The 26,221-nt window shown below is 46.4% G+C and overlaps 1 protein-coding gene across 1 annotated transcript in view; it reads right to left on the minus strand.

Moving 5' to 3' along the window:
• The window catches only part of Arhgap31 (Rho GTPase activating protein 31), a 114,986-nt gene extending 91,759 nt beyond the window's left edge, over window positions 1–23,227 (minus strand). The window contains exon 1 of the mRNA XM_021185031.3: window positions 22,542–23,227. Coding sequence (XP_021040690.1) covers window positions 22,542–22,641 — 100 coding nt within the window. The 5' untranslated portion in view covers window positions 22,642–23,227. The remainder of the gene's footprint in view (window positions 1–22,541) is intronic.
• Window positions 23,228–26,221: the final 2,994 nt, after the last annotated feature.

A 26,221-nucleotide genomic window follows, 5' to 3' on the forward strand; every position in this document is an offset into this window, starting at 1 on the left:
CTATGAGGTAGGCTGAGAACTACCCTCCCCCCCCCCCCATCTAAAGGCACCATCCTCTGACGCCCCATCTCCCTGGACTCCTGGGCCTTGTGAGAAACTCACTGACCTGTTATTTCTGGCCAACACCAACAGGCAGCCAAAAAGGCAGCTGCATCTTCTCAAGCAAATGACTTCACCCTCCAAGGGCCTCAGGTTCGCCTTGCGTTAAGCGAGAGGCTTGGCTTAAGGTTTGCTAAGATCCGTTCAGCTCTAAAACGCCACATTTAGCTTCGCGCTCACTTGTGTCTGTGTTTGTCTTGGCGCAGGGTAACCCCAGTCCAGTGTCAGAAGGGGGTCCCACAGCAGCCCCGACTGCACACCTGATGTTCTGCTCAGAGGCCTTGTTGGCAGCAGAGGTGCTGTTGGCGGAGACAGTTGGGGCTGGCAAGGCTGGGGGAGGGTATAGGCTTGTGGAGGATATGTTAGGGAAAGCAGCACTCCTGATTTCCTTCCACAGTGGTGATGGCAGTATGTGCAGGAGACATCGAATTCACAGCATAGAAGAAAGCACAGCCTCTGGGGCCAGTTTTGCTTCCTGAGCAGAAGTCTAAACTATAGGGTAGTGGCGATGCTTGCTGTCTCTTCTGAAGGTCCAAGTCTTGCATGCATTACCTGGTTTCCAACCCTCTTTTTAGTTATATTTGCTTTGCATAGAGAGTCTCACTATGTATCTCACAATGGGCTTGAAATCTCAATCTTCAGAACATATAAGCCCTTCGCTCTCAGATCCCCGCTTCCTCAGCAGCCTCAGTGAACAATGCATCTCAGCTCCGTGTTAGCATTAGCCACACTGGAGCTCTAGGGGCGTGTGCTAAGTGCCGTGTCCCCGCTCTTTTCCCTATGGGAACAGTCTCCACTGTTGTCAGGTGTGAGCCGCCAGAAGAAACTGATAATCAGAGACGCACACTAGCCTAAGACCAGATGATAATTAACATGCAGGCAAAGACTCAGCCTGGGTTCCATCAGTGGATTCCTCTCCAGCCTCCGGTTGCCATAGGGATCTGCATAGATGCATACAAATGCACTCATGTGCTGAATGTTCACAGAGACACCTCCACCACCCTCACCTCTCAGACGCACAGGCCCAACACAGTATGGCTGTATCCTAGATCCAGCCACTCTTTCAACATCTAAGCATTTTTTTCTAAGTATTGTTGATCAGGCGATGAGGCAGGACACGTGGTTTCTTGCCTCATGGAGTTGACCCAAGATCCTCTCTAGGGTGTAGGATGAGGTAGGGGCAGGTTGGAGGAGAGCATTCAGTCAGTGTTAGGAAGTGAGGAGAGCCTTGTTGGGAGGACATTGGGGGTGAAATCAGGAAAGCATGGGCTGGATATTTCTTCTTCCTCAGAGCAGTGTGAGAGGGCATGTCGGAGGAGGAGACATCTAAGCTCAAGTCTATAAGGGTCAGTGAGGCCCAAGTCAGAGTTACATAGAATGGTGTGGCGATTGCTCACATAGGGGAAAGAGCACGTATGGAGGCTGGAGGTGAGAGGAACTGGGCACATCTATAGGAGCGCCCAGTGTGGCTAATGCTAGCTTAGCTGGGAGGCATTGTCCATTGAGGCCGTGGAAGAGGCAGGTATCTGAGAGGCTGATATGTGTGGTGTAGATGGAGTCAGGGTCTGTCCTGAGCATGTTAGGAAGCCATCGAAGGGCTAAGTAGCACAGTCTGTTTAGACCATCTCATTTTGCCCATGTAAGATGCTACGTGTACAGTCATCCTGTGATGCTCTACTAAAGCACACTAGGGTTGTTATTCCATCCAAGATGGAGGTATTCCACGTCAGTGTATTCTTTAAGTTTGAGCCGCCACGTCTTCTCACCTGCTTTCATCACACTACCTGGGTCTTTGTGGTTGGAGCCAGGTTAGCTCAGGTAACCTGGTGGTCAAGATACCATAGATAAGTGGGGACAGGGGCCAAACAGCTTCGGACTGACCCTTAGCCCCTGCCTTGACCTCTTCCCTTAGACTCTGGCTCAGAGAACACTGACTGACTGGATAACATCCCTCATAAATCCTGAAAAACAAGGCTGAACTATAATTTGCAGCTTGTGGCTAGCAAAATTTATCCTCAGCCTAAGCAAAGTGAAACAGAAATTAATATCCAATAAGCTAAAGCTAATAGAAATTACTGACATAAACAATGCATAGCTCAGGCTACATGTTCAATAAATGATCAATTTATTTATATTTAGTCAATGAGAAGTGTCTAAAGGGCACTTATAACATAATGATCCATAATAGAGAACTAACTAAATACATTGTGATATTTTTATTAAAAATATGAAAATATTACCTTAAAAATTAACCCATTGATTTTGGGGACAGGAATAGGAAGATATGTTTTGGGAATAGGAGGGAGATTTTTTTTTTGTCATACACTTTAGAATCTTTTATATCTTCAATAGCAGGAAAATGTTACTGAATTTATTTATTTTTTTTAAAAAGCTGTGCAGCAGAATTCCATGTGGTAAAAAAAGAATAATATGAACTTACAAGTGTAAACATGGATAGTTCTCCAAGATTTACGGTTATTTGAAATCAGCATCTTTCAAAATATATGCATCTGTGCTGGCTAGTTTTATGTCAACTTGACACAGCTAAAGTCATCTGAGAGGAGGGAACCTCAATTGGAAAAATACCTCCATAATATCCAGCTGTAGGGCATTTTCTTAATTAGAGATGGGGTGGGGGGGAGGGGAAGGGGGGTTAGCCCATTGTGAAAGGTGCTACCCCTGATCTGGTAGTCCTGGGTTCTATAAGAAAGTAGGCTGAGCAAGCCATGAGGAGCAAGCCAGTAACCAACATCCTTTCGTGGCCTCAGCATCAGCTCCTGCCTCCACCTTCCTGCCCTGCTTGAGTTCCTGTCCTGCCTTCCTTTGACGAAGAACAGCGACCGATATGGAAGTGTAAACCAAATAAATAAACTCTTTCCTCCCTAACTTGTTTTGTGGTCATAGTGTTTCATGACAGCTTTAGACATTCTGACTACAATAGCATCCTATCATTTTGTGTGTGTGTGAAGAAGTGATGAGAATCATCTTATATGTGTATTTTTAGTATATGCGCAAACGTCAGTACCCATGCCCACAGCGCAACACAAGGGCAAGGGCCCACACACCCTATATGCATTTAAATGAATTAAAAGAAAAACTTCATTCTTTCAGTAACCCTGGCACCATTCACGGCTCAATAGTCAGATATGGCTACTAACGGCTACATTCGACGGCACTAGGGAGCTTTCTGCAACACAAAAGATTCTGCTCGATAGATCAGGCCAGATGGGTAACTGACCAATGAAGTGACAACTGTGTGAGATGGGACTCTATATTTTCTAAATCCTCTCATAGTGTATGATAGGGTTTTTTTCCAACTTGACACAAGCTAGAGGCATATCTGAGAAGAGGGCCATTTTTTAAAAGACTTATTTATCTATTTTATGTATATGAGCACGCTGTCGCTGACATACCAGATGAGGGCATCGGATCCCATTACAGATGGTTGTGAGCCACCATCTGATGACCACCTCTGAGCTATCTCTCCAGCCCCAAAGAGGGACTCTGAATTGGGAAAACGCATCCATAAAATTGGCCTGTAGCAAGTCTGTCATGCATTTTTTTTATTGGTGATTGATTTGGGTGGGCTCAACTCACTACAATTGGTTACATCCTTGGGCAGGTGGTCCTGGGTGCTATAAGAAAGCAGGTTGCTCAAGCCATGGGGAGCAAGCCAGTAAGCAATGCTTCCCCACGGTCTCGGCTCCAGTTCCTGCCTCCGGCTTCTGTCTTGAGTTCTCTTCATGATGATGAATGATGATTGGGACACATAAGTGGAAGTAATGCTTTGCAAGTTGCTTTTGATCATGGTGTTTATCTCAGATACCAAGATTCTGACATTTCACCCAGAAGCAAACCGAGTCACAGAAAGAGTCGCCATTGGTTTTGGTTTAGTACAATGAAACACACCCGAGGCAGGCTAACTTCATTAAAGAAGTTGGCTGACCATTTTGGAGGTTCATGGATATGGTGCTAACAATGACCCAGCCTTGGTAAGGACCTTATAATGTGATAGCAGGATCTTGTGTGAATGGAAGCAATCAAATCCTACGGAGAGGCAGGAAGCTAATGAGCCTGGTGCTCCATGATGCCTCAAGAGAAAAAACTGTCAGTTAACCTTAGGATCTGCCATTGGGCTCACATCTTAAAGGCCCTACTACCTAATCTTGAATACCCCGGGGATCAAGACATGTGAAGTCTGGGATGGAAGTGAAACACACAAAGCAAGAGCCACTCTGGTAAAGATGTGATGAGATTCTAGAGTGAATGCTGTTTTGGAGCCCTCTCGCGTGACCATCACACCCTATCTTGTCCCTGTCTACGCTGTTTTCTAGTTACACGTGATTAAAAACATTTTGAGTATCTGCCCTCTGGTGAAGTAAGGCTTAATTACTTTGAATTTTTATAGTTTTAGAGGAGGAGGTGGGCACTGGGCTGAGGGGGGTCTAACGCCAAGGAACCTTGAAGTCTCCCAAGAGACAAAGACAGGGAAGGGGAAAGGACACTGCTTTGAGGTAGAGACAGCCACTGAGTGGACCAGGACCACAGAAGGCCAAGCTTAAATGAGGTAGAAATCAGAAAAAACCAGTAGATATCTGCTTGAGAAGGGATGACAGTCATTCCTAAAAGCACTGGAGGGCAAAAAGGGGGATGGAACAGGAGCATGACCAGGAAGCAGCTGGAGGGAGGTGTCACACAGCTTTTCACCTCCAAGGAGACTTGGATTTGAATCGTTGAACATCCTTCTGGTTATCGTCCACAGGACAGAGCAAAGCCATATTTCCTAAGATTACAAATACAAGGGACAAATTTTGAAACTCTGCTTTATAATTACCTGGAGGCAGATGTCCCTCCAATCCAAAGAAGTTTATTTCTTGACTGGGGACAATGTCTTCTCAGCAGCAGTGACAGAAACCACAAAAGGGACATGGTAGTTTTAAAGTGTGGGTCTTTTGAGACTCCTCTTTGATCGTTTGAGTGCTTAGGGCGACAGGTTTGTCCCAACTCTTCTCTTCTCCCTGGAAGACTCTTGGTCAGACAGTACCTGTTCCTACAACCATAGCCCATGCAAGGAAGCCCCTTCCCCCTAGTGGTCTCCTGAGAATATCGGTCTGGTGTGACTGTGTTATACCTCTATGCCTTTGTGTACCCAGGGCCTCTAATCTAGAGTATCTTCCCTTCAGGGAGAGACCACTCATCTAACACCAATTCCACTCCTCTGAGTCAGACTTGATGTTATCCACTTCCTACTGGGATGTGTGTGAAGAACAGCTTGGGATGAGATTATGATTCTTCTCCCTTAGGGAGAGAAAATGCTTGTTCCCTCCTCTGTTCCTTCTGACTCAGTGGCTGATGCGTGGTAAGAGTATCATAAATGTCGGTTGCATTGGATGTCCTTCTCATCCTGCACCTATAACACCAAGTTACCGTTACCATGGAACTGACCATATGTTCTAGAAGGAAAATAAAAGTTTGTGGTTGGTTGAGTAATTCTCCCCATCCCCTCGAAGAGGTCTACATCCTTATTCCTGAAATCCTTGACTGCTGCCTTATATGGCAAAAGGGACTTTGCACATGTGACCAACTAAAAAAAAATCTTGAGATGAGGAAGTTCTCTTGGGTAACCTAAGTGGTCTTATTGTGACCACGGGGTCTTTCTAGATAGTGGAGGAGGGAGATGAAGATTTGAGGGGAGAAGGCAGGGGATGAACACAAGTGATATGATGGGGCCACAGTCAAGGCTCCTAGAAGCTGGACATCGATATAGATGCCTCTGTCTCAGAGCCTTAAGGAAGAGTCTAGCCCTGCAGGCCTACTGCAGAGAAGGAATCAATGGTCACAGTTTGCAAGGGGCTCATTTGCGTGGACTCAAGGAATGCTGACAGCTGGTGGAGGTGAGAGGTAGTAGAGGTTTCACAGGGCCGGAAACCTTGGGAGTGGGAATGAGTGACCAGCTGGTCTGTGCTGGCATCAGAATGGGCAGCAATGCTGGGACCTAGAGGCAGAGGTGAGGCATCTGGACTCTCCATGCCAGGTCCTTCCATCTTTCACTTTCTGCCCAGTGGGATTTTAGGACATGCCAGATATCTCACCCCCACCCCATCTCACTCAAGTGTCTGTCCTTCAGAAGTATCTTTTCTGCTCTATGAAGCTCATCTCTTTAGTAAATTTTAAGTTTGCTTTAGGAAGACTGAAGCTGATTAGAATACTAACTTACCATTAAGGTAAGTATAATTGATGGTGCCTTTAACCTCCCAGAGCCTTTGAGCCTGTCTGTATAAGGTGTGAGGACTCAGAGGCTCTCTAGGTGAGGGTCTATAAATTCCTTCATCAAGGAAGGCCTCCTGAACTGGGTGAATCATCTGGTTGAGTATTTGAGAATCTCCTTTCTCGTATACCATCTGGTGATCCTGGAATGTTTGTTCTTTCACCATCTCCAACTATTCTCCCTGAGGTCCTACCAAGTCAAGTCTAACCAATTCGCTCCAGATGGGGTCTTACTGCCCAGACAGGCTGGCCTGGAATCTTCTATAATCTATAGTTCAGGGGAGTCTAGAACTTGAGATCTTCCTGCCTCAGCCTCCTAGATTCTGGGGTTATTCATGTGTCACTCATAATACCAGGTTGTTCTCCTGGCTCTTTGATCTGAACATGGCAAATGAATGGCAAGACATTGAGTTCTCCACTGTTGTCGACTGATAGCTCTGTTTGCCTACAGGGGAATTTAGATGGGATCACACAGTTAAACAGAGTGAGATGGGCCTAACTTTGAACTACTACTTAGGTAGTTTTTTTCTTTTATCATTGAAAAAATGGTCTTATAAGTTAAGGAATATAGCCACAAACAGACAAATACTTCCCTCCTATGCCTGTACAGTCTTTAGAGCCACACCCCTAGTGATGGAAACTAGATTGGGGATTCTGGGTCTGTGGAAGGGAGACCAGAGAGTTAGCATTCAATGGGGACAGGGCTCAGTTAAGGAAGGTGAAGTGATTCAGAAGATGGACATGGTGGCCATTGCGCAAGAATGTGACTGTGGCCGGGCAGTGGTGGCACACCTGGGAGGCAGAGGCAGGGGGATTTCTGAGTTCGAGGCCAGCCTGGTCTACAGAGTGAGTTCCAGGATAGCCAGGGCTATATAGAGAAACCCTGTCTTGATAAAACAAACAAAAACAAAAAACAAACAAAACAAAACAAAACAAAACAAAACAAAAGAATGTGAATGTGTTCAGTACTGCTAAACTGTAGACTTCAAGATGGTAAAATGCTATATCTTATGTTATGCATATTTTGCCATAATTAAAAACAACTACTGGGTCTACCTTGGTGATTGAGAACTTTCCTGGCTTCCTCAGTGCCTTGGATTCTATCTCTATCACTACAAAATACATAAATAATTAAAGCCTAAGGAATGAAGCTACTAATAATACCTACTTTTCATTATTATGTGCAACCATACTTCCAAGCTATAGTGACCAAAACAGCATGTTTGACATTTAAAAAACAAAAAACAAAACAAAATTAACCAAAACCCAAAAACCACATACTCAAAATAACAAGACAAAATGCCAATCCCAGAAGTAATCCAACAGATTTACAGCCAGCTAAGTTCTTACTAATGCACCAAAACTATATACAGCCAGTCTCTTCCATCACTTGTTCTAGGAAAACTTGATACCTAAATGCATAACAGCAAAACAACTACTGTACCTCTCACCTCATAGTAAATCAACTCCAAATGGGTTGAAGAGAAATGGGGGACCCCCCAATTATGAAATAACTAGAAGAAAACCACAGAGAAGAGATCTCAAGACAGGACCCCAAAAGCACAGAATCCAAGGACAAAAGCTGAGGAGATCTCAGCAAAGTAAGAGACATAGGGAGCGATGCCATGCAGAACAGGAGGAAATAATATTTGAAAACCACTCATTAATTAGAACTTGAGCCTGGGCTGGGCATGTGACTCAGTGGATAGCGTGCTTGTCTAGCATGTGAGAGGCCTTGGGCTCCATTCCCCACAATGAATCAACTGGACACAGACACACACTTGTAATGCTGGCACTCAGGAGATAGAGGCAAGAGTCAAAGGTCAAGTCCAAGATCACACCCTTGGTTTCATGGTGAGTTCGAGCCTACACGAGAGCCTGTCTCAGTAATAAAAACCAGTGCAAATAATCTGAATATACGTATCTCAAAAGAGATGCAAAGAGCTAAAAGTGTGTACAACAATTTTCAAAATCACCAATCAGGAAAACGTGAACCAAAGCCACAGAAGCTACCATCTCACCCTACTTAGAATGACTGCCATCAAACAAGCAAAAATAACCAGTGTCAGTGGGAATACAGAGAAAGAGGAAGCCTCAGAATGCTGGTGGGAACGAAACTCAGTATGGCCAGGATGGAAAAGTGTTCTCAGAGGAATAGGAATAGAATTACCAGTGATCCAGCAATTCCACTTCTGGGTTTATATACAAGAGGGTGTGGGGGGAAATCAGTATGTGGAAGAAATTCCTACAGTTCTTTATGTATTGAAGCACAATTCATAATAACCAAGATAAAGTATCAAGCTAGGTGAATGTCTCTTTCTTACACACACACACACACACACACACACACACACACACACACACACTGTCATGCTATTGAACCATAAAAGAAGAAAATCCTGCCATTTTGGCAATAAGGATAAACCTGGGAACAATGTAAAATATGTCTAGGAGAGAAAGACAAACACTGTTTACTGTGGAGAGCTAAAGACGTTGGTTTCACAGTCATAGGAAGTACTTATGCTTACCGGAGGCTGAGAAAGATGTGAGTCCAAGAGAGGACAGTTAGTGTGTGGAGCTGAACAGCTGGTTAGGACTAACTTAGTGCTTGATAACATAGTTGGGTAATTATCTTTGACAATAATAAGTTATATATTTCAAAGAGTTGGTAGGATACTTTCAAACGTTTCTAAAACAAAGAGCGGATCAACCTTTCAGGTGATAGACATTCTGCTAATCCTGGTCTGATCACTGCACGCTGTACTGAAATGTCATATTGTACTCCATAAATATGTGTGATCATTATGTGCTAATGAAAACATAATACCTGTCTCCCAGAGTTGTTTTCAGAGACACATGAGTCAACACTGTGCAAGGTGAGAGGCAGTTTCAATAAACAAAATCTGGAATCCTAGCATCTCTGGCTGAGCAGAGTCCTATCAGGCAACACGGGGTACAACACACAGGGCAGACACACATCTAGTAGACTATCCAGTTCTTCACAAACCCAGATCATAACAAGTTTTTTGTTGTTGTTGTTTCTAGGAATTCACAATAGAAGGGTGTCTTTAAACAGCTTAAAACTTGATAAACATCACACAGGCACCAATGATGGGGTTGGGGAAGATCTCAGAGCTTCCAGAAAGAGCTGGTGAGGAACCTGATAACTTTCAGAGACTCCTACATTCTACGTTCTGGAGTCTTGTAGCCATGGTTAAGTTGAAGACATGGAGGTAGAGATAGTGTCCTAGAGTTAAGCCCAGTGGTCTATTGGAGACCCCTTTTCAACCATAGGAAGAAGGCAGCTTAAACAAGTTGTGTCACTGGCTTCAAAGAAGAAGGAAGGGTTTAGAAGCCAAGGAGTGTGAATGACTTCTGGAAGAAGCACAGGTAAGGAGATGGATTCTCTCTCAGCTCTTCTAGAAAGGAACGCACTTCTCACAGTAGTGTGAGGAGGCTGGTGTTGGACTTCCAGGCCTGGAAGGGTAGTGCTGTAGATTCCTGCTACGTTGCTAAGTCTGTTGTGACCGGTTTTTGACAACAACAGGAAATGAACAGAAGGAGCTACAGGCAGAAGGGCCACCTCAATGCTTGAAGCTGCTTTAAGTTGCTCACAAGCAATAACTAGTCTTGACAATTTCATCTGCCACCTGGGGCACTTACAACGCGTCACTGTCTAGATCACCTTGAATGAGTGTCCCCCTTTAAAAGCACAGAGAACACACACACACACACACACACACACACACACACACTTCAGTCTGTGCTAAGTGGGTCTGTTCCTGTAGCCCAGCAGAACAGTTACTTCACACTTAGACTCAGAGTTGAGCCCACCTTGACGAGGCAGGGCAGGCAGACAGGCAGACAGTTGCATGTAAAGGGCTTCCCTCCTGCCCAGGCTCCCCCCACCCCCACCCTCACTCCATGAAAGATGGACATAGGCTTTGTGTTCAGATTTTCCCTACTCCTAAAGCCCATATGGAAACAGCACAGCTATCGCTGTAATTTCAAACTTTTACCACAACACACACCCCTACCCTTATTTGGGGTTTTAAGTCTTGTTTCTTTGGGAGATTACTGAAGAAATTCGAAACTTGGAAAGTTGGTCATGGTCCCACCCCAGATATATTTACTAACAGATAAGATTCTTAAAGCTGTTTGTTGTTGTTGTTGTTGTTGTTGTTGTTTTAATGCAACCAGCCATAGAAAGTAAATAATTGTGTGTATCTAAGAATAAAAGAAGCAGGCACGAGAGACATGCAGGATTGAGGTGTCTGTTCTCAGAGCTCTTAATATCCATGCCTCTGGAGCCAAGCTCTGAGTGACGAACTTGAGTCCGGGTCTGACTTCCTGATACCCACGCTGCAGACAGCCACGCACACCTCTGTGACTCTGCTAAAGCAGCCTCCGTTCCTTCACCCTTGAGAATGACTCAAAGGAGAGTCTGACGTCATAGGGAAGCAAACTGCCAGGCTTCCTCCAAAATAAAGTTGGGAACAAAATTCAACAACTCCAGACACTCTGTTCCCATAAAAGTTTTTACATTCCCCCCTCCCCCCACCCCCGCCTTCTGACTTAAAAAGTAAAACTTCATACTCGCTGTTGACATTGCGAGGGGAGGGGGAGCAACAGAAAAAGAAATCCGAGGACAATAAAGTCACGTGGCTTGCCTTAACTGCCTTTCCTGGCAGTCCCCTAACCTGGCGCTCATCACAACAAGCCCTGGAAAGCAGGTCTCTGAGGAAGACCCTGGCAGGAGGTGCCGGCATGGCCCCTATTGGCTCCTACCCGCAACTTGCAGGACCCATGGGCAGGATCACGTGTTCCCCATGGGCCACTGCCTGCAGGGCCTGGGCAAGCAGCCATTTGAACCTTTATTCCACGTTCATTTTGGTCTTGAGGGACACGAATATGGAATTTTAAAAGTATTTCTAAAAGTGTAATTAGTCTAATCTTTTGTTAACATTAATTTTGAGTTTTGTTTTTGTTGTTGTTGTTGTTTTTTGAGTCAGGGTCTCTCTAAGTAGTCCTGGCTGTTCTGGAACTCAGCATGTAGACCAGTCTGACCTCGAACTCACAGAGATCCTCTTGCCTTTGCCTCTCAAACGTTATCAAAGGTGTGCACCACCCACCATGCCCAGCCTTTAAATTAAATCTTAAAAGATATATATGCTTAAAAACCTTTTTAGGGTTCATATTTCAAAACTCATACTTTCCCTAGAGACTATCCCTTTCATTCAGAGCCAGATTGTCTCTAAGGGCATGAAGGAAAGGGAGGTGGAATCTGCCCCATTTAAAAGTCCAGCTTCAGATGGGGGAATACAGGATGTTCACAGATGGCGCCATAGGTGTATTCCCTGTGCCCAAGTCAGTACAGATTTTCAAGCTACTGCACTGGGGTTCCAGGCAGGGCTCCATTGTTGGCTCTGAGCATACCTCACAGTCTTGCATTTAACAATGCTTTCTACAGAAAGCAAAATGGCCCCTCTCCGTTAACACTAAACCCCTCATTCTAGCTTTTAGCCAAACAACAAAGGATTTTCCAAAAATGGACCCAAAGAGACATGTGCACTTTGAAGGCCACAATGAAACTTAAATAGCTAAAACTTATTAAGAAAGCCAACAATTGATGCCAAGCAGCAGAGTCCCTAAGCGAGCAGCAAGACAAAAGCCAGAAAGGGGAACAAAAATATGCATTGAAGGGGAGGGGCCAGCAGGGAGGTGTCGATTTCTATGGAAGAGCTGACATCACTGTTTCCCTGCGACATTCAGCATGCAGGAAACAGATGGCTAAGAAGTGGTGGAAGGGGCTACTTAGGGCTGGGGGGCGGGGGGGGGGACTTGCCTTGTTTCCAATGTTGCCATTAGGAACCTACATGATTTGCTCTGAGAACCCGGGAGGGGGAACTCTGTTGTCAGAGTTTTATAAGTTATTTCACATCCCACTTGAAGCTAGTCTGGCAGCACATGGCAAAATGGAGCTCTGCAGAGCCCACTGCCAGCAAAGCCAGTGGGACCAGAGCAAACAAAGCTACCGAGAGGAAGGGAACGTCCATCAGGTATGGAGTCCACTTCTTTCACCTCTGGCTAGGTGACACTAGCCAGTGGTTGTCTGAGTTGGCCCTCACTTGTCAAACAGACAGCCAACTCAGGCAGCTGACAGAGTAGAACTACTGTCTACAATAGGATGAGATTGAAGTTGAATATTTTTCTGCTATAGAGCTATAGAGTTTAGCCATGTGTGGTGGTGCACACCTTTAATCCCAGCGTTTGAGAGGCAGAGGCCAGCATGGTATATATTCAGGGCAGCCAGGGCTAGTAAAACCATGTCTCAGGAAAAAAAAAGTCTCTTTTCTAATTATTTTTTTAAATAGGGGAAGGACTGCCTGACAACCTGAATTTGATCAGCAGATTCTACAGTGGAAGGGAAGAACCAACTCCTAGAAGTTATCCTCTGACCTCTGTGTGTGTGCGCGCACACACAATAACAATTTAAAAAAGAAGAAACAAACAAACAGAGTCAGGGTGGGCAGTATCTCCTCTTTCTCTGAGCATGTGTGTGGATGTTTGTATTTGTGCAGGTACATCAGCATGTGTGCATGTATGTGTGTGCGTGCGTGTGCATGTGTGTACCATGTGCAAGGCAGAGGGTATAAACTCACGAGTTAGTTTTCAGTTGTCTGTCTTGTTTTTGAGACAGGCTCTGTCACTTTCACTTGCCTGGAGCTCACCAAGTATGCTGGCCGGCCAACAAGTCATAAGGATCCTCATGTAGCCACACCCGGATTTTTTTTTTAAACAAAACAAAACAAATCCCCAAAACCCTGTGTTCTGAGGATCAAACAGCAAGCCCTTCACTGACAGATCTGGTGCCTCAGGGATATTTCTAATTTATTTTTGCTTCTTTGTTTCCTTCATCTCTTTATTTTTTTCCTTAGGTCTTAGGTTTGTTTGTTTGTTTGTTTTTTCAGCTCCTTCTCCTCCTTCTTTTCCTTTTGACAGGGTCTTGTTATGTAGCCCTGACTGACTTCCTAGCTGCCTCTCAACTCCCTGTACAGTCCAGGCTAGCCTTAAAACTAAGTCTTCTCTCCCTTAGTATCCTGTATAATTGGGGGCCACCAGTACCTGTGCTGTTAACATATGTGTACACACACACACACATGCACATGTTAAAAACCTTATCTTTTCATAAAATGTCTTCTTTTTCTGTATGTGAACAAGAAACAGGTTCAGGCACAGCCAGCCAAACCAGTGGCTGCGAGCTCACCTAAGGCTATTTCCTCACTCCTGCCCTGAAGCCACCAGGCTCCTGTTTTCCCCATCCCTCAGCTGCCTTAACAGAGTTTAAGTCCCTCCCCCCACCCCACCCCCAGACTTCAGAGCCTGCCGCCAATCCCAAGCATCAGGCAAAGCTGCATCGTTTCCTGCCTCTGGACTCCAGTCCCTCTCCATATTCCTCGGCTGTTCCTCACAGTCAGATGATATTTGTTTGTTTGTTTGTTTGTTTGTTTGTTTTTTAAATTTTCCCAGCTACAGATAACCCTCTGTCTTACAGCTGTCAGTCAGCTGCCTCATATGTCAGCATGCCCGGCTTGTACACCCTCTTCACCCCCTGCCTCCCTCCCTCTTTTCAGTACATTTTAGAAAGCTGTGCCCTTGCCTTGTTGACCACATGTAGGCCAAGACAAACTTGAGAATACCTTTGTAAGCCCAGGAGAGCAGTGGCTCCCAACTTTCCTAAAACTGTGACCCCTAATACAGTTTCTCATGCGGCGGTAACCCCCACAGCTATTTTATAACCGTAATTTTGCTACTGCTATGAATCATAATGTAAATGGCTGTGTTTTCTAATGGTCTTAGGCAACCCTTATGAAAGGGTCATTCGATCCCAAAAGGGATTGAGACCCACAGGTTGAGAGCCATGGCAGTTGGATCTAGCACATTGCCATTCCATTAAATCTTTGATGCTGTCACTCAAAATCCCACCAAGATAGTTTCTGATTAAAAACCTAAAGATGGGGCAGGGGGTGTAGGTTGATTCTATAGTGTTTGCTTAGCATGTGCAAGGTCATGGGTCCCCAACTTAGTGCCCGCTGCCTACACATGTACAATTTAAAAAAAGCACAGCTAAATAAAACAAAACAAAATCATAAAACTCCAGGAAAAGAGATCTTCATGTGAGTTTTGCAATGGCGTTGTTGACTTATTTGTCTGCCAGGTATTTCCAGCTGTGTTCTAACATCTGTAACAGAGGGAGCTGGTGGTATATGTTGCTTTTCAGGGGTATGAGTAACATTTAACCGTCTCCCCTCTAAAGGCATTCAAGGCCAGCATCAAGCCATGGGTGTGGTACCCAGAGCCTAATGTACCAGCCAAGCTTGAACTAGAACAAAAAGTGCCAGAGACTTGATCTCAGAAACTCAGTTGGTTCACACCAAGGAATGAAGTGGTCTCTGCAGTGTTCCATGCAAAGCCTGGGTTGTTTTCTACCTGGGACTAGCTACAAATAGGACCATGAAAGAGTTCTCATCGTGAGATACCTAAAAGAGCTCCAACACCTACTTCCTAGGTAAGAAGATAAATCCTAGGTAGATATCAAGCAATGATCATTTTGCTCGCCATAGGCTCATAGAGACAGGCACGACCTACTACATCTGTTTGAGCTACCTCAGCTGAGCAGCTTTCCAGGTGCATACACCCAGCCAGGATCAGCACAGAACAGTGGGCAGAATGGAGACGGGACTGGGGGCCTCTGACTCTCAGGCCATGGGTATTTCCAGAGGGAAGAGGTTTGAGGTTGCAGTGGGCAAGGAGGAACCTAGGAAGATTTGAAAACTTGTGGATTTCAATGTCTCTCTCTCTCTCTCTCTCTCTTTGTGTGTGTGTGTTTGTGTTTTCCCAAAGGCACACATCAACTTGTAGAGGACAAAGTACTTTTCAGGCACCAGTTGTTATGACTATTTCTGGTTTGGGCTGATAGAAAGCAAAGCAAAAGACAAAATATCTTTTTTGGTTTTGTGAGGGACAAAACTGGCTAAGTGCAAAAATTATGAATTATTTTCTCCTGGGAGATATGATTCCAGCCTAAGGCTGTGCTTGAGTGTCTGATAGATCCTGACTTAAATCTTGCCTTTCCTGTCTGGATAATCTTGGATAAACTCAGTTCCCTTCTGTAAAATGGGTGAGTTTGAAGATGACAATATTCCTTTTTATGCACAAAGTGACTGGCACAAAAATTAAAAAAAACAAACAATACTGATGCTCACTCCTGCTGCTGCTGAAGATAGCAATACAGTCTGGTTTGGAGCTCAGACTTCACACTGACTCCCTTCTCTTCTTTCCAAGAAACCTTCCCTCATCCCGCCCCCACATCCCTTAATCACCTAGCAGCCAGAAGTTCTTGTCTTTCTATATCAAATCTTGCTTCTTAAAAAAAAGAAAAAAAAAAAAAGGAATGCTATCATTCATTCTTCATTGAATTGTTGCCAACCTTTTTTTCTTTTCTTCTTCCTCCATTGGAGAAGTTCTTTATCTTAACCTTTATCAAAGGTTGCATTCAGGGAACATTAGTTCAACAGGGGCCATCCAGGCTCCTAGAGTCCCAGCAGGCTGTGGCCCCGCCTTACACAGTACTTAAAGGCCGGCCTTTTGAGAGTGAGGTGCCAAGATCAGTTCAACTCAAGCATGGCCTTTGTGTTGGAGCCTTGGGAGAAATACTTAAGAGAACTGGTCGGCACATGCACTCATAAGCTTAACTTGAAGTGGGGGAGAAGCTGGAGAGGGATGCTGCATTTGATTTAAATGTGTGGCACACAGTATGTGGGAAGAGAACCAATTCCACGTTTCTGGCATCAAGTCTGGCCTATAGCAACCACAATAAGGAAGTGGGATCCTGAGACCCCTGGGCTCTAGAGTGGACAGGCAGCTCAGCGTGGGCCGCCTGTTCTGGAAGGAATGAGCAATAGGAAGCCCTGACCAGGTGGTTTTATCACTACTTTCTTCCAGAAACATTAAGCTACAATATCCAGTGGCAGAGTGGGTGGTTGTTAAAGGTTCCCATGCCCAGCCCGAGTCTTGGAACTTTCAATCCCACCCACTTCTTCCACCCACTGCTCAGAGCCACACACAGCATCGAATCCAAGGAAGACTTTTTTTTTTTTTTTTTTTTTATCGGGAGGCAAACCCTGGGAACAAACTGCCTCAGCAAGAGCTTAAGAATTGTCTTGGTCAACCAAACTCTGGAATTCTCGGAGTTTCCTCCCCTAACAAGAAAGCTTCCAGGGCTAGCCCACCAATGCTTTACAATACTGGCTGGCCTCAAACCCACAACCAAGGAGATACATACTTGCGTGCAACACTGCAGTCTGGTTGGTGCTGAAGGACTTGTTTCTATTTGGGTGTGATGCACTCTTTCCTCTGTCTGTTTCCCTCTGCTCCCACCTATGAGTGACCCAAAGGATCTCCTCTGTCCATCAAATGGTTCTCTGGTTTCCAAGTAGTCAGGGGAGGTGGGAGTTTGCTTCCTTGTGGGGAAGGGCATTGGGGCTTGCTGAAGCTGAGTGGTATCTGGGCGGCTGCCAGAGGGGTTGACCTGGGAGCAGTGAGGGGAAAGCTGTCCCCATGGTCAAGGAGCTCCTGGCAGAGATCTGAAGGGCCTGTAGACGGGGCCATGTGGTAGGTGGAAGTAGCTGTTTCCATTCTCTGTGTGGGCTGTTTGTTATACCCAGAAACAAAGTAGTCCCGGCTGGCTTGAGGGTTGGCCAGGCAGTTTGCTCTGGGCTTAATGCCTTCTCCCTGTCTTTTGCTTCTTCCAATTTCAATCTGGCAGTCCAAGTTGGGGATGCCTCTCTATGCTCAAGCCCCTCACGTGGCTGTTCTGTCTTCACAATCCCCCCAACAAAGACCAGGTATCTCTCTCAGGTTTCCGAGGCCTAGAAGTAATTGGCTCTCTCTGGTCTTTTGAAATGTTGCTATACAGCCCAGGCTGGGCTCTAGCTTTAGATCCTTGAGCCTCGGCCTCCCGAGTGTTGGGATTATGCCCAGCTCTCAGATCTTCCGAAGCACATTTGTTTCAGGTTGAACATTTGGCCTGTGTAAGGATGGTCTGTCTTCTCAGCCAACCTGGCAAGTCCCTGCATTAACCAGACTCTCCACCAACATGGCAAGCAATCTTTCTTCCAGGCCCCCTGGGTGACTGATGAATGCCCTCTCCTCAAGAGAGCCTCAGTCAGTCTTGGGTTGTGGTGGGGTAAGTTCAGGCTATTGTGACAGTAACAGGTTACCATGAGGGTGTCCCAGAGAAGTGCTTTACCTATATTATCTCGTGTGCTTTTATATCTGCCCTACTACCTCTATAACACAAGAGGGGAAACTGAGGCCCAGAGGCAAGAAGCAAAGTCTCTCCAGGGCTGGAGAACAAGAAAAGATCAGATTCTAGGTAGGGGACTTCCAGTAGTCTCAACAGAATCCCCCAGCAGAGTCTCCTGGGTTAAAGAAAACTTCCAGAACTTTTTATAGCCGAAACCCACTTGGTGAGGAATTATCTAGGGAAGTTGAGCAGATAGATGATGTGCCCGAAAAGACCAAGCCGCTGAGGATACTGCCCTTGTCCTCCAGTCAGGACTGCATCTTAAACAGAAAAGCACGTGCCTTCTTTGCTACCACCTTGCTCTGTTTGTGTCTGTGCCGCATCTTGTCTATTTAACGGGAGACAAAAAAAACGCTCCCATTCTCTCCTACAGCTGCTTCGTTAGCCTTGGCGGCTGACTTCAAAGTCAACTGGTGTATGAAGGTTGGGTCACATCCCTGAGACTCCGCATTTCTTATACCCAGAGCCCATCTTGCTTTCCCACTGCATCCAAAACACGGCTGGAATAGAGTTTTGTTTATTGAATTAATAAATAAATGAAATGAACAAACAAAGTGAGGGAACTATAAAGCTTCAGAGATGAAATGAAATGGAGCAACAACTGCCGTTCCCACCACTCGTCCACATCCATTAGGACTCCCTCCCAAACAAGCTCAGGGCTGTATTTGCATTGCTCAGTGACCTGTTATGAACCTCCTGTGGCCTCTCAAATTAGATATACATTATACCTATAAACAAATCTTGGTTTTACATTCACACACATCTTTCCTAGTAAGGACGAGAAGAAAAAAAATTCCCCAGCAATGAAAAGGCTCACTCACACGTCTCACGGAGCATTCAGAATGGACTCTACTTATGCAAAGAGCATGGCCGACAAGCCACGCACTGCATGCAGGCAGTGGGTTTCCACCCTGTCCATGTACCAAAAACCATCTGGGAGAAATTTAGTTGGTCTGAGATGGGGCCTTGCATTGACTTTTTCTTTTCTCTTTAAGAGATGAAGTCCATGGAGTCCAGACTAGCCTCAAACTCCCGATCCTCCTGCTTCAACCTCCCAAGTACTAGGACTCTAGGTGTGTGCTACCATGTTGTAGTGGCAGCAACATCTTAGAAAGCTTTCCATCTGGTTGAAATCTGTCGCCATCGTTTGAGCACCGTGAAGGCACGATAAAACTTCCGTATAAAACTTCCCGATGACTCAGAAAGGTAAGGAAGTCTCAGCTCTTAAAGTGGTCAGCCCAGAGGACAAGATAGTTTCTCTCCTAGCAACTCTTACCCCTCCCCCTCCCCCAGCCCCCGGTCCCATCACCCCCACCCCCTCTAGAAGACCTAGAACACATGGCTCATCAGGGAGAGATAGGAAACGATCATGATCATGTGCGCATTCCATGGGCTTCACTCACACAGTAGGTCCACAGGTGACAATAATCTAAGGTGCTTTTTTTAAGCTGTTAGAAACGACCTTCACATTCAGTGATCAAAAACAAGAAAGAAAAGCAGACTCCTTGCATCAGCGGTAGGGAAGGGATCCCAGACAGGAAGCGAGAGAGTTAGCTGGTCCCCTGGGGAGAGCTTCAGATGGGACAGCAGTCACTCAGCTGGTGGGGAAGTGAAAAGAGCCACCAGCAGCCACCTTGTGGCCTCCCGTGGTCAGACAAGAGGAAAGTGGCCAAAGAAAGGGGAACCAAGGATGGAGGTGTAGCTCGGGGTTAGATGCTACCTTTGGGGAATCCCCTAGAGTTTGATCCACCGCGCTGGGGATTGAGGGGAGAAGTGAGAAGTTGTCCTGCCAGGCTTCTGCACTGCTGGGACTCACAGCAGGGTCCGAACCTGACACCTAGGTGGCTGCTGTCGGAACTGTATATTTGATATGTGTGTGTGTGTGTGTGTGTGTGTGTGTGTGTGTGTGTGTGTGTGAAAAGGCAGCTCAGCTTTCATCAGCTTCCCAAAGATTGAACACGATGATAGCTAGTCATGAGTAATATTCACTTCAGGCAGAAAAAAAAAATCTGTCCCTTGTTCACCTCTGTCTTGTCTGATTTGTCCAATCGGAGGTATCTAGGCTCAGTTTGTTGAATTAAGAGAGATGGCTAGCAGCCATCCCGTTTGTCCCCAGGGCTCTCACCCAAGTTGCAGCTTCCCCACCATATCCAGAGAGCCCAAGCTTGGCTTAGCCGTGCTCATCAGCGTTGGTCTTCCATTGCAGCTTGGAGCTCTGCTTCCCCTTCATTCTTGTGTTCCCAAACTGAAATCCATTTCTCTTCCATTTCTACCTAGGTCCAGTGGCCTCTGCTCTTTGACCCCAAAGTTCAGTGACCAGTATATGATTCTCGAAAGGCCCTTCCCAGACTCTGGGTTCCTGATTACCACTCTGATTTACCACCTCCAACATCCTGAGATGCTTTCCCAAGGTCGTGAGCAAAAGGGTGGTGCCCTTCTCAGCCTCTTCTCACCCAGGACAGAGTCTGGGTCTTGTCTGTTAACCAATATATGTATATTTCTACACTGTTTTAGAGAAAACCACTTATCAGTTCCATCATCATCATCATCACATACACACAGGAAAACAATGAGTTTTCCCTGTGCGGGGGCAGAAATTCTATTTAGTCTTGTTTATACAAACTGCTTATTATTCACGGTTCATTTCCACACTGTACAATGACAGTGTGGCTGGTGATCGAGAGTGCCAGATGCTTTTCATTCAAAAGCCAAATTCTATTCAGATGCCCAGTCTTAAAGGTTGCTGATCTGTGGCAGGGCAGTTTGCTTGCACTCTGGGGTCGGGGGGTCCTTAAAGGAGAATGGTGACTTACACACAGGAGCCAGCAAGAGGTCTGGGCCCTCTCCATCCTTTGTGATGGATGAGCCTTGTGTCTCTATGAGATCTCTTAGCTTCCTCCTCAGCAGGACAGGAAGCATGGAGTTCCAAGCAGTCGGCTTTTCCTATCAAACATCCTTTCCCTTCCTCCTTTCCTATGTGAAACACACAGGAGTCCAACACACAAAATGGGTTTGAAAGAGGCATCGCCTGAGGGCTCCTCTTAAATTCTTTCCCAGAGCCCCAGGGTTTTCAGGTTCTTCCTTAAGTGAGGATTTTATAGGAATGGGCCATGGCGAGCAAGCATTAGACAACCCTCACAGCTTGTGTGTGCGTGCACGTCCCTGTGATTGTGCCTCTCTCTCTCTCTCTCTCTCTCTCTCTGTGTGTGTGTGTGTGTGTGTGTGTGTGTGTGTGTGTATAGAACAGAACAGCTCCAACGTCACAGAAGGTGGCACCTCAGGAGCATGCCCAGTGTACCTACAGGTTAACACGAAGAGACCCCTGTAAAAACAAGCAGAGACAAACATTTTGTTCTTAACCACTGTGGTTAAGATGTGTACTTGGGGCTCTGTCAAGTTTTAAAAGGAAAAAAAAAAAAACCCAACAAACAACTCAGTCCAAGCGATTTTATTTCAAAAAGACCTCTCGGGAGTGTCGTTGAGATTTAAACGAATTGACTTCAGTTATGCCTCAATTTCAGAGTCGGTTTTGAAAACCAGTAGTTCCCCTGAAGCTCTGAAATACTAAGCCATTTGTCCTAATGACACAGCAGACTCTGGACTCCCGAATACCACAGGAATATCACACCACTGCAAATTACTAGGGGTGCTGAGTCTTCAAAAAGGGGAAATGAAACAAAGGCCCTGCACTGTTTCTGGGATGCACACTTGATATGGACAAACCCAGCTGTTTGAGGGAGAGTTTTCCTGAGGCAGAATTATTCTGAGCAGTTACATGGCCCTGAGTGTTCTTTTGTTGTATTTATCTATGTCTAATGATAGATATGAGATATGTAGTGGGCTCTTTTCTCTTTCTCTGAAGTTTCCAAAGAAGCCTTTTTTTTTTTTTTTTTTTTTTTTTTTGGGTGGTGGCTAAGTCCAGAACCAGTCAACTTTACATAAAGGAGTCATTTCATGCCCCATTCCCCCACCTTTGCTATATTAAAAACTTTTACCCTCCTAGACAGTGTCATCCCAGTATAGGTTGTTTTCATTCTTCCCCACCCACCAAATGTTTAAACTGTTTCCACTGGCTCCTCTTTTTCTTTTTCCAAGCTGACTTAAAACAAACAAACAAACAAACAAAAAACAGAGACACTCTTCTATATCCTAAACTCTTTTAAAGCTGAGGCCCTCTGACCTTCTTACGACACACTGCTCGCAGGACACACCAAAGGCCCTCTGAAAAGCCAAGAGGAGGTAAAGGGTGGTGGTGGGGGGGTCGGGGGAGGTACTGTATATTTGGCATCAACTCAGAAATACAGAAAATGTTTGTGCAAGCACTCCCCCAGCCAGGATTCCCCACCCCACTCCCACCACACTGCCTCCTACCACATCAATAAAAAAGGATGTGAGCCAGTGAAACCCCCCAGTACAGGAGGCACATTTAAGATGATCACAGTGATACATCCAGAGATTCACCACAGTCAGTCACCCCCTCATCTTTCCCTTCCAATACTCAAAGTTTAAGACCAGAGCCTCCCTCCTGGGGCTTCAGCCTCAGGAATGGCCAGTAAACGCCACAGCTACACCACTACTCATCCACCGCTCCTGTGACACGTCGGAAGGACAGACCCAGCTCCTGCACTGTGGGGTGGAGGCGATGTGGTTAAGAACTGAGTCTTTTTTTTTTTTCTATTAAAGTACAGTGAGCGCACGAGCCTGGAACACATTAACTTGTGAACTGCATCACACCCCAAGAGAAACCCATCGCTCTTAAACAAAACAAAACAAAACAAAATAAAAAAAAAGAGGGGGGGTACATTACCATCCTGTCCCGAACTTTCCAGATACTCCGTCAGGTCACATCCAAACGCACTGGCGGCTCCCTTTCGTTTCAGCTTCTGCTTGGCACCCTTGTTCTTCATGAGTTAGTCCCACAGAGGCTGCCCCTCCGTCTGCTCTCTCTGCTCCGCACCGCTGATGAGGGTTTCGGGGTCGGGTCACCAGGGCAGAGCGGCGCCCCGGGTCCGCATGGGCGCGCAGATCGGGCCGTGCACCGCCCCGGGCGGGTGTCACCTCCCTACTCGGGCTCCGGCGGCGTCTCCCCGCGCTTCTCGGCTGAGCCTTGCGAGGAGCCGGGGCCGGGGCGCGGCGGTTAGGGGACCGCCCCGGGGCTGAGTGTGCTCCGCCCTAGGCCCGCGCTCTGCCTTCAGAGCGCTGGAGGACCGCGAACAGCCAGCATCCCGTCCCCTCGCCCGCCCTTGCTCCGTCCCTTTTTTCCTGTCTTACAAATCCCAGGATCGTCCAGCTCAGGAAGCGCTGGAAGGAAGTCAGCTCGGGAGGGGGGCGGAGGTTGGAAATTTTTGGCAGCTCTGTGTGTGTGTGTGTGTGTGTGTGTGTGTGTGTGTGTGTGTGTGTGTGTGTGCAGTCGAAGGAAGTAAGTGGGTGGGTTGAGCTGCGCGGGCTGGGGGAGAGATCGCGCTCTCCCGAGGTGGCTCTGCTAGTCCAGAGTATCGCCCAGGGCCGTCCCGGAGGAAATCGGCCTCGCGAGGAGCCGCGGCCGCCCGCCCGCTTCCTGCCGCCAGTCGGGCTCTTTGCACAGCGCAGGAGGCGGCGCCGGACTCCGCAGGGAGGGCTCGGGATGGGTGCTCACGGAGTTGCTCTCCTTGTCATCCCAGTCCTGACACTTTCTATTTCAGTGCCTGCCTTTCTCCTCCGTCGACACTTAAGTGTAGTGACAGTAACAAAGACTGGGATTCCAGAAACCTGACCCGCAGAGCCTTTACGTTGGCCACTCCCATCTCTCTTTGCCTGGGTCTGCGGTCCCTGAAGCCCAGACGTCTCCTCTCCCACGCTGAGGTTAGGATACCCTCGGGCGAGAGAGAGGTGCAGCTTTGTAACCACTGCCCAGGAAGTTATATTTCTAGTTACAAACTCAAGTTCAGGCACACACACACACACACACACACACACACACACACACACAAATCCTGATCTTACTAACTGTAAGAGATTTGAGTAAAGAAACTAAGATTTAAGGGGCGCTGACATTTTGCCGGTCTCCCAGGTTGTTTTAAAACTTCAGGCGTATGTTTTCACCCCGGCATGTTTTTCCTTCTTTAGTTGGACTTCCTTGACTCGCGTGTACTCAGCACACAGTGAACACTTAAAGTCTTGTGCCTTGACAACTCAAAGATTAGATTAAACTTCCTGCATACATTCAAATCCATATATAGGCTTGAAGGGTAGGGACATTCATATAGCTGGCAAAAGTATTATGTGTTGCATTTTAGTTACTGATTCCCCTTAAAAGCCATCGTGGCAGTTTATGAACTTTGAACTCTGACCTTCTCTCTATGTCCAGACATAACCTGATAGCCAGCCTACCAAATTTGGCCTACAGATGTGTTTTGTTTGGAACATATTCTTTAAAAAAAAAAATTTAGCCAACACTAAAGAATTAAGATGTTTCTCGGTAAGAAAGCTGGATTTCTGTCGTCTCCTGTGGGAAGGAAGCTCTGGTTATATCACGAGTGCGTTCTCATAAAACAAGGAGTGCCATACGTTACGACATGGTGGCCGGCGGCCGGCTTTAGAGACGAGACTTCTAGTTTGGAGCCACCTCTGCCTGTCTGCAGTACCTGTCTGGCCTCTGCAGCCACTGGAATCCATGCACAGTGCCCGAGTTCTGTTTACTTCCACTTTCCCGTCTCTCTCAGTGACACCACCACAGGGTCCGTCATCTTGATGAAACATGGACAAGTAACTACTGATTCATTGATCTCTCTCCTCCTACCTCCAAGCTAGGCCAGCCTCAAAAGGATGTGTCCTTTACAATGCCTCTTAGCTGGAGTTCTTCATAGTCAGACCTCCTTGGTAGCAAACACCTACTCCTCAATGGTTAAGACACCTCTACCCCCACACCATTGGCTAATCCAAGCCCCTCTGACCTCTTCCTTCCTATATACAAGAAGCCTGATGGGTCCTCCTGAAGCAGGGCTGTTGTTTATGGGCTTGCTCACTATCTAAATCTATCAAAAACTCTCTGCTTCCGATGGCCAGAGCAGCAATTCCTAAGCATCCTGTAAGCTGCTTGGATTACTTAATATAATGGTGATTTCTCCTTTTATTTCTAGAGAATCAGCTCTTCATGGAACTGTAAGGGTCTCTGTGAATGTTTGCTTAGTGGTTTACTTCAGTGAGAGCTCTCAGGGTCTCTCTCTCTCTGTCTTTCTTACTTTAAGTAGGACCATGATGTGTGTGTGTGTGTGTGTGTGTGTGTGTGTGTGTGTGTGTGTGTGTGATCAGATATGGGTCCCAGGGTTTTCCCGTCGTACTGAACTTTTCCTAGGATGCAGGGTTATACGGTGATAAGGTGGGAATGTTCACTGAAGGAATGAAAACACTATTTGGCGATAAGTTATGCCTTGTGTGAATGTTCAGGGAAAGGTTTTTTGCTTATTGAGACCCACCTTTGAATAGTTGTGTGGTTGCTCATGATTCCCTTACCCATACCTACTGAGGACTGATGGCTACCAACAACATCGTCAGCTTTCTTTGCCGCCCAGGAGCATAGCAATCTTTTCTGCCATTTGTCAACAGGTGTTGGGTCTCGAGTATTAATAGGCTTGGGCATCACTTGTGGTCACGGACTTTACCCAGTTTGCCCATGCAACTAGGTTGAGTATCAGCAGCTTCACCATTCATCTTCCTCTCTAGGTGGCCAATTCAGTGCTCGCTCTCCTAAGACGCCTCGTCCATGATCTGGATTTCACGTTCTCAGGTCCCAGAATGTTGGCTTGTTGTCTAGCCTGATGCATGTCTTCCCTTCTTCCTTCTCTCTCTCTGACTCCAGCTGTCCCTGTTTTTTAAAGGTGCTCAGACGGTATCTGGGGGTGAGATCAACTGCTAGGGAAGTTCTTCTAGGACAGTGGCTTACCTAGTCCTCTATACTCCAAGGTTCTGAGGCCAACAGAAGATGACCAGGGTAAGCCAACTTCAGAAAGCTCGAGTCCAGGTTCCATCATGGCACTCCTTGTGTGGGACACTTAAGTTTAGGTTACAAACCGTTGCCTCTGAAGGGCTAGGTGAGGTGGACCAAGCTATCTTAGAGGGCATGCAAACTGCAGAAGGCACAAACAAAGCACAGGCAAAGAATATGCTTTTCTATAAGAGAAAAGGAACCGGAAGTGGAATCAGCTTTTCATCCTGACCATCGCCCAATGCCCTGCCATCGCCATGACTCTGAAAGTCAATGTTGCTTCTAACAGGACTTCCACGAGCAAACGGGAGCAGTGCTGAGAATGAGAGAAAAGGGATTTAAAAGGGTCTCCCCCATCTCAACGGCGGTATGGAGGGGGTGGGAGAGATAGCTCAGTGGTAAAGAGCACTGACTGCTCTTCCAGAGTTCCTGAGTTCAATCCCCAGCAACTACATGGTGGCTCACAACCATCTGTAATGGAATCTAATGCCCTCTTCTGGTATTTAATGCCCTCTTCTGGTGTG

Source organism: Mus caroli, unplaced genomic scaffold, assembly GCF_978045245.1.
Source record: "Mus caroli unplaced genomic scaffold, Mus_caroli_1 scaffold_17, whole genome shotgun sequence".
Classification (NCBI taxonomy): Eukaryota; Metazoa; Chordata; class Mammalia; order Rodentia; family Muridae; genus Mus; species Mus caroli.